Source organism: Alosa alosa, chromosome 1, assembly GCF_017589495.1.
Source record: "Alosa alosa isolate M-15738 ecotype Scorff River chromosome 1, AALO_Geno_1.1, whole genome shotgun sequence".
NCBI lineage: Eukaryota > Metazoa > Chordata > Actinopteri > Clupeiformes > Clupeidae > Alosa > Alosa alosa.
The window spans coordinates 47,269,748-47,278,416 of NC_063189.1; the positions used below are offsets into that span (position 1 = coordinate 47,269,748).

The window sequence follows — 8,669 nt, forward strand, 5'->3', positions numbered from 1 at the left end:
GTATTGTTCTTAAAGCAGAGCAGAGGGCATGCGGACTTGTGAGAATGGAGCTACGTCGGGCTCCTCCAGAGGAATGGCCTCAGCTCACACAAAGCCCCCATGCCATGCCAAATGTCCATTATGTCCCTTTGGAATTATAAGGTTCTATCTGCATTCTGAGTAGTTCTGAGATATTGATTTATTTAGACAAAAATTCTAAGGGGAGGAAATGCTATTCCCTGGCACTTTAGTTCTAGGTTTAATGTAGGAAGAATTAAAAAAAATCACAACAAAAAAATCACACTGTTGTTGACTACGTCGACACGTCATCTTCTTTGTGATCTTTCCTCATCTGCAGTCGATTGCATTGCACCAGGAACTACATCCATATGCATCTGTTTGTGTCCTTCATGCTGAGAGCCATCAGTATCTTCGTGAAAGACATGGCGCTGTATTCCGGAGATGTTCTGGGGGAGATAGAGCGGGTCAGTCTGGAGGACTTGAAGTCCATTACGGAAGCACCGCCAGGCAACAAAACCCAGTTTGTGAGTTGAGTTCCTGTGTCTCCCTGGGTACCTCTTAGATGATTTCATCTTGATAACTCTGTCTTTATTTTGCTCACACAGATTGGCTGTAAAGTTGCTGTGACGCTCTTCTTGTACTTCCTGGCCACAAATTACTACTGGATCCTGGTGGAGGGCCTTTACTTACACAGCCTCATCTTCATGACCTTTTTCTCCGACAGGAAGTACCTCTGGGGATTCACTCTGATTGGCTGGGGTATGTTTCTTGGAGACTGTTGCATTGGCTATAGTCCATATATCGAACAATGGTTACTGTGGTTTATCCGTTGACATGTTTATCGAGTTATTGGGCAGTGTTTATGTCTCTGTGTGCCGAGAATTTCTGTGTTTTCCCTGACTTTCTCAAACCATTTATTTTAAGAAATGATGGCTCCAGACTCAAAACTTGCACCTACCCTGGGTCCTACAGTTCCTGCATTGTACACACTGTGTGTAGTAGTTCTGTATGCACAGCGCATACAATGTGGATGCTGTATTGCCAAATCACCACATACATCAAAAGATATATTGTATCTGGAAAACTGTATATTTATTCTTTTTTTATATATATATCTGTGAATTTTATGCATCCGTCTTCGCAGTGTTGTATACGGCATAGATAACAAACAAGATGTGGATGAGTGTTGCTTTGATCGATCTGTCCAATGCCTTGTGGGGGAGTGCCAAGCTGGCAGAAGTGGGTCACGGGTACTGTTGTGCTCTGTGTTTCAGGTGTCCCTGCCATGTTTGTGACCGTGTGGGCAAGCGTCAGAGCCACTTTGGCAGATACAGAGTAAGTCACTCGGCCATGCAAAGCAAATACTGAAAGTCTGTCATATAAACACAAGGTTCATCTAAAACATTAATAGGTCTGTGGACATTCATTAGAGGGTTTACAGAGTTATCCGTTAAGATTGCAGTTGTACTGTACATATGATCGCATTGATCAAACTAATGAGTCAGTGAGATCTGACTTAGTGGTCGAGCTGAAGTAAAATAAATGAACACCAAAGAACATAGTTATACTACTGTAGAAGTTTCGTACCATTCAGAGAATTATTAGTGGGGTAATTGGGGTGGGGAGATACTCTGTTGTTTCCATAAGCGCCTGCAGAAAGTCATTAGTTTCTGACAGCGCTACTCGACCAGGGTTCGACCAAGGGAAAACAGGTTCTGGGAGGGTGTTTGGCTCGGGGTCATGGTGCAAAGGTGAAGCCTAGAGAAAAGGTGAAGCCTAGAGAAAAGAGAGTTTCTTAATTGATATAAAGAGAGTTTCCTTTTGATACAAATGTTTTTTTCCATCTGTATCCAACAGGTGTTGGGATTTAAGTGCAGGCAATGTGAAATGGATTATACAAATCCCTATATTAACAGCTGTTGTGGTAAGTAAGAACTACAAACGTGCCTTTAATTACTTGCAGTTGTAAACATGATTTAAGTAAAGTTTTCTTAATTAAATTTTAGGTCTAGGTTGCACTTAACTTGCACTTGTAGTCATTACCTTTCTTTTTTTCTAGATCAATTTTGTGTTGTTTTTAAACATAATCAGAGTCCTAGCAACAAAATTAAGAGAAACCAATGCAGGAAGATGTGACACCAGACAGCAGTACAGGTAAAAGTGTATGCCTACTGTATCTTTCTTTATAGTATAACATAATCTATAAACCCCAGCTGTAGGAGTTTTTTTGTCTTGAAACTGTTGCTTTGCCCACAGAAAACTTTTGAAATCCACACTAGTTCTCATGCCCCTGTTTGGAGTTCACTACATCATCTTCATGGCGATGCCCTACACGGAGGTATCAGGAGTGCCCTGGCAGATACAGATGCACTATGAGATGCTCGTCAATTCATTCCAGGTAATATTTGTACCCTTGTCATGTTGTTGTTTCATATCCGCATTGCGTCCACCTTTGTGTGTGTGTGTGTGTGTGTGTGTGTGTGTGTGTGTGTGTGTGTGTGTGTGTGTGTGTGTGTGTGTGTGTGCGTGCATGCATGTGTGTGTGTGTCGGTGTGTGTCTGTGTGTACCATATACTGTATTATTGACAGAGTGGAATTCAAATGTATGATACCTATGATAATTACTTCAATTGTTGGCAAAGGTGTTTGAGTTTAAGAGATACAGTACTTACAAAGGACTGTGTGTGTGTGTGTGTGTGTGTGTGTGTGTGTGTGTCTGTCTGTATGTGTGTGTGTTTGTGTGTTTCTCTTACAGGGATTCTTTGTTGCAATAATATATTGCTTCTGCAATGGAGAGGTGAGCATACCTTCAATGGCATTTTAATAGCATCACAGTGGCAACAACAGGATGTTATGGATCTGTATTTGTGAGGTGGTTTTTATCAGAAAGCTCAAATATATGTGAATAGCAATGGCTCAGGCTATGAGATCTAGTGAAACCATATTTAGGGTCATTGGGGTCTGCACATTTGTCTCTGTGTGCTGAGAGAATTGCCTCTGCAGATCCCAGGTCAGTGGAAGCAACAGAGCAGAAAACAAAAGTCATCTGTAGATTTGCAAGGATAACAAATATGTGAGAGATTAATCCAAGGCACCATTCACTTGGGGAAAAAGATAAAAACCATCCAGCTTATCCTTAACTCTGTTATTCAAGAATATCACATTATTTACAGAACACACTAGGAACATGTGGAACCACTTAACAATTCACCAACATATTTCCCCTGTCATTAGAGAAAATGCAAGTATAATGTGAATCACTGGAATTTTAACATTGGGAAAAACCATGACAGTGATTTTAAGTATGTTGTATTTGCCATAGTTTGAATGGAAAACTTAATAGGAAAATTCAGTCAAGCAATCAACCCATTTAACAGAAAAGTACCATTTAGTTGTAATAGAATTTAAAATGTACAATGTGCTGTGTGCTGAATCATTAGGGTCCATTTCTGTTCCACTCTCGCTCTCTCTCTCTCTCTCTCTCTGACAGAGGGGCTCTGTGGACATGTCCAACTTACTCTAAACTGAAGGTTAACAGTACTTTTAAGGCTGATGTCTTTTGAGAAGGCCATGCCCTCAACACTAGTGTGTCTCTTCAGTACTCGATCGGTCACGACTGTGGCCATGATTTCAGTCTGTCAAAACATCTGTGGTAGGCTAAATCTTATGCCATAATCGGTGAGTCGTGTCCACAAGCAGCAGTTAAGGGATTAACAGGTTAGAGCTTCCGCAATGCCTCTATGATATGATACGTGCGTCTTAGGGACGCGTCGAGCCGTGCTGCAACCGTGAGCCAGCTAGATAATAGGAGTGGCGTAGATTTTTCAAGCAAAAGGGAAGTGTGTTGGAAGTTTGAAAGGAGACACATCATCCCCGTATCAGAGACAGTCCTGGTGTGAACAATACACACACACACACACACACACACACACGCAGCAGTGACGGAACGGAGACGGAACACGTTAGACCTTTAAACAAGATGCTGCATTGTTCATAATTAAAAAGTGTGCTATTTTCAACATACATAAAGTGTCTTATCAACGCCTCCATTCAGATGCTGTATCAACTGAATTGAACAGAAGGGCAACAGACAATATGGGCAGTTTAAAGCTAGATACAGGAGAGTGGAATACTAGATAGGAGAGTGGAAAAATAATGGCAAGCAACCTTTGAAAGCTGGAGGGATGAAATGAGAACAAAGACCAAATGACCCATGTATTTTCTAATGCACAAAAAAGTAATATGAGCTATTTATTATGTACCCTACGTCACTGCATCCTAAATAGAATCATTCATTTTGGTGGTGATTGCCTTATTGCCTTATTGATGTATTGATATGTAAAGCCAAAAGCAATATACCTGTTTACTTGTGCATTAGTATACCATTTAAACTTAATGATTAAGACCAGGCACTACAAAAAAGGAAGGAAATGACAAATGAACCAACCCAAACTAATATAGCTATATAGGCTATAAATAACAGCAAAAAGGGCAATTAAAATATAATTAAGAACAGTTACTCCCACATATTGTGCTTATATTCAAATCACAAAATGTGTCCTCATTTTGTACCTATTTTTCTGATGAGCACCTTTTCCTAATACACAGTTGGAGTACTACTTTATTCTTTAAAAGAATACTCTTAGTAGCTAACCCTTGTGGAATAGCCCTAAGTGTACCGCTTTAACACTGCTAGAAAAATGATCATTTGAAATTCTGTAAATTCTACCAAGAAGTTTAATGCATAATCATTACTTGTTGTTGGTGTGTGAAAATAAAGCTTTAAAACTCTCTCCTACCCTCTCAGGTCCAGGCTGAAATCAAGAAGTCATGGAGTAGGCGGACACTTGCCCTGGACTTCAAAAGGAAAGCAAGGAGTGGAAGCAATACCTACAGTTATGGACCCATGGTGTCACACACCAGCGTCACAAACGTGACGGCCAGGGGCCCTTTGGCCCTGCATCTCACCACGCGCCTTGGGCCGGTCACCGTCAACGGACACCGGAACCTCCCGGGCTACGTGAAGAACGGTTCCGTCTCAGAGAACTCCATACCTTCCTCGGGGCAGGAGCTGCACATCCCCGAGGAGGAGCCGTCCAACGGCAATCGCCCCCTGATGGAGGACAAACCCCCACCGGTGGTGGAGGAGGAGCGGGAGACAGTCATGTGACCCACAGCACTGAGCATGTGCGCAAGGAAGTTGCTTTAAAAAAAGAAATAATAATACTAATAATAATAATAATAAATAAATGAAGGATACTTGTTTTATTCACAAAGGTTGCTTTGTCAGGAGGATGCCTGCGGTATTTCTGGCATGCTTCGAATCCTGTGAGTCACAAAATACTTTGTATAAAACCAAAGCCAAGAGCTCAAATTTGCTATACGTGGAACGTGCTTAGTATCACCCCTGGAGATCCCAGACTTCTGTGACTGTTTTGGATGGAGGGCGCGCTCCTCAAAGGTCACAAACAATGCGTAGTGACAGCCTGGATGTCGGGGTCAGACTCTGAAAGTTTGACATATGGGAATATACGTGAAAGGAGACGCACTAGAAAGACCTCAGAGGAACTGCGAGCCCTGTCTTGCTCGATCACAGAGGATGACCATCCTCTCTCACTCAGGCAGGTGAGGTGATGGCCTCGCTTGCTCTAAAGCGGAACTCAAATACGCATAATGGGAATCTACTGTAATTTTGTATCAGGTATTTGGAATATAAATGTCATGATGAGAACCAGTCTTAGTCCCTATAAGAGAGATGCATTTTAGCCAAATGCGGTATTTATCTGTTTTGGCTGCCTGTCATGAAAAGAGATTAACTGCGTCCATACTGATCATAAGGCGTGAATTGTATTGGCATCAATATCTTTTGGAAGAGATTCCATTATAAATAAGAACATATTTGTGTATTATTAATTATGGACACGTGTTATAGTACAATCAGTATGCTAAATTCTTCTCATGTAGATATATTGAACAAGGATACATATTCTTGGAGTTAATTTCTACATTGCCTTATTTGGTCACCATTTTCTTATTTATAATTCCAGCAGTGTAAAAGGAAGCTGACACAATAACTTGTTATTCAGTATTGTCAGGGATTGCACATTCCACCAAGGCAACTATTTTGTTCAAGTGAATGCATTTTTGTATGTGTGTTAGTCATATTCCAAGGGCCTCATGCACTCTTGCCTATTTTTTTCATTTTGTACGCTCTACTCATACTGATGTAGCATGTCAAATTCAGCAAACCATTTGAGACTTAAGAAAGCTGCCAAACATTGTTATTGGAATATCCATACATGTCCATTGAAAATGTAAATTAGAATAATTGAAGCCTGAAAATACCATCTTATCCAATTTGTGAAGAAGCTCCACCCAAAGAATCTCACAAGTTGCAGACTAATATTCTGTACTCCTGTCAGCATTTGGAAAAAGATCATATTTACTATCACAATGTTTAAAATGGGCATTGAAAAAGGTGCAAAATTCAAACAATAGGTAAACATTTCCAGGGTCATTTACACTGTCGCTTGATGGTAGTATCACTGAAATCACCAAAAGTCTGACAGGAAAAAATAAACAGTATACAGTAAAACAAAAATGCCCTCCCCTCCAAGTAATAAAATGGCATGCACTGTGTGTAACTCGTGTGAAAAGTTTTAAATGATGGATGATTTTGTAGGAAACAGTTGGGAATATGAAAACCACAGTGCAGCATGTGTTGAAGGTGACAGAGTGTGTTGAACAGTAGCACCTGTCACCTAAAATCAAGTATGATTGTATAAATGGCTCTTGCATGAGGCCCAGTGTGTGTTTTTTTACATTTGTCACAGGTGGTTAAGCTGTTGCTGAAATGAATGTACTTATTTAAGTCCCCAATTAAAACAACCAACTGATTTAGTGTCTACAGTGTAGAGATGTCAGCACCTACACTGACATATTGAATTGCAGTGTGTGTTTGACACCGATAGGGTAGGGGAAATTAATTTTGATTAAAAAAAAAACATTCTTAATTGTTCCAAATACACATGATGGAAAGTGAAGGTTCTTGGTATTCCTTAATGCCACCATTAGTTTTGTCAGAAAATAGTACAAAAAAGTTCAATACAGACTTTTTACAAGTGATAGATTTTTTCCTAATGGAACATAACTGTAAGCTTACGATCATGGGAGCCTTAATGAAGCAGCTCAAGGCTTTACTTTTGAAATTCAGTGTGCAAAAATCTCTCCATGTTCAGAATTGTGTAAATTGCAGTCCCTTGTGATGTTTGGTGTGAAAAATTTGTCATAATTTAATGTAACATAATTTAAAATGATTCATAAATTTTAAAATTATGTATTATAGCTCACATACTGTTAAATATGGTTCAGTATTATGCTGCTTATCTTATGTATGTATGTATAGATATTCAGTATATGTGTACACAGAAGTCACAATGTTTACAAAGGCTAGATTTGAGCTAAATGAGCATCAGTGTTCTGCAAAAAATGTAATGTGATGTAACTATGAAGGGACAGTATTTCATTATTTTTAATCAGGGATGCGCTCCAACATGCTTATGGTAAATTTATTGATTCAGTTTCTTGAAATTGTTATATCGCTACAAACATCGTCAAGCAAGAGACAGCATCAGATGGGTGTGGCACTATACTTCTTTGGAAACCTGATTTCAGTATCAATGACATTTTACTGCATCTTGTTTTTTTTTTTCAATCCTATTTTATCATTGCTTTATAATCTTTACGATATTTCCCATGGTCTTTAAACTTTTTGATATTTAAGATATTTATACGAATTTCCTTTTTTTCTCTCTCTGTGGCTTATTGAAACATGTTGGTATTCTCAGAGGTAGTATATATTCCACTGCAGCATTATGCAAGATCACAGAGGGAACATTGGAAGTGTTCATAATTACCACCAGTACTAAGATAGCGTCGGTTCTGTAGTGTCAAAAGGTCTAAAGGTTACGGCGATAGAACTGCTATAGGCCATGGACAACAATATCCAAATACAAAAGTCATTATCAAACTTTTAGCTAGGTACTGTGTTCTGTTAATGTCTCATGGTTTACACTTTACTTTAACTCTAAAACTTGCAAATAAAAGAGTGGAATTGTTCAGGACATTTTACCGATAGCCATATAAGCACTTTAAAATGCATACTTGTTCTTTTCATCAGCGATTATTTTTCATCAGCGATTATGGACACATTTCTTATCATGCTGATATTTTCCAGGTAGCCTATCTCAAAGGTGTTGCCTGGATTTCCTTTTGCCAAGATCCCTCGCCTGCCAGTTGTACTTGTTTGAATCATGGATCTTGACCAATTATGTTGTCATAATTCAAACATGTACAATATTTTTCAGCTTTTTTTATTTGTATTATTTGTATGAAAAGATACAGTGTGAGCTGTTCCTACAACTGTCCATATAGCCTGTTTATATGCCAATGATGTTAACATATGGTGGAAATCAGGCAAGCAGACACATTGCTGCAAAAATAACTATAGAGCTTAGCTGCCATGTGGTTTATTTGAAGTCCACTGTCTGGTTTTATAAGAATATATTGACATATAAAGTGTACATCATCGTATTGTGAATAATGAAATAAATGAAAATTACCTTGAATACCTTAAATATATTGTCATCTCAAGTGTCTAGAATTCATGG

At 39.1% G+C, this 8,669-nt stretch overlaps 1 protein-coding gene across 2 annotated transcripts in view; it reads left to right on the top strand.

The window, feature by feature from the left end:
- Positions 1-8,636, top strand: part of pth1r (parathyroid hormone 1 receptor) — a 58,963-nt gene extending 50,327 nt beyond the window's left edge. The window contains exons 7-14 of one of the 2 annotated variants that reach the window (XM_048240621.1): positions 338-524; positions 606-759; positions 1,275-1,335; positions 1,858-1,924; positions 2,060-2,154; positions 2,257-2,398; positions 2,756-2,797; positions 4,808-8,636. In XM_048240621.1, the coding sequence (XP_048096578.1) occupies positions 338-524; positions 606-759; positions 1,275-1,335; positions 1,858-1,924; positions 2,060-2,154; positions 2,257-2,398; positions 2,756-2,797; positions 4,808-5,170 (1,111 nt within the window). In that variant the 3' untranslated portion in view covers positions 5,171-8,636. The remainder of the gene's footprint in view (positions 1-337; positions 525-605; positions 760-1,274; positions 1,336-1,857; positions 1,925-2,059; positions 2,155-2,256; positions 2,399-2,755; positions 2,798-4,807) is intronic. The other variant, XM_048240629.1, reaches the window with a different exon arrangement.
- Positions 8,637-8,669: the final 33 nt, after the last annotated feature.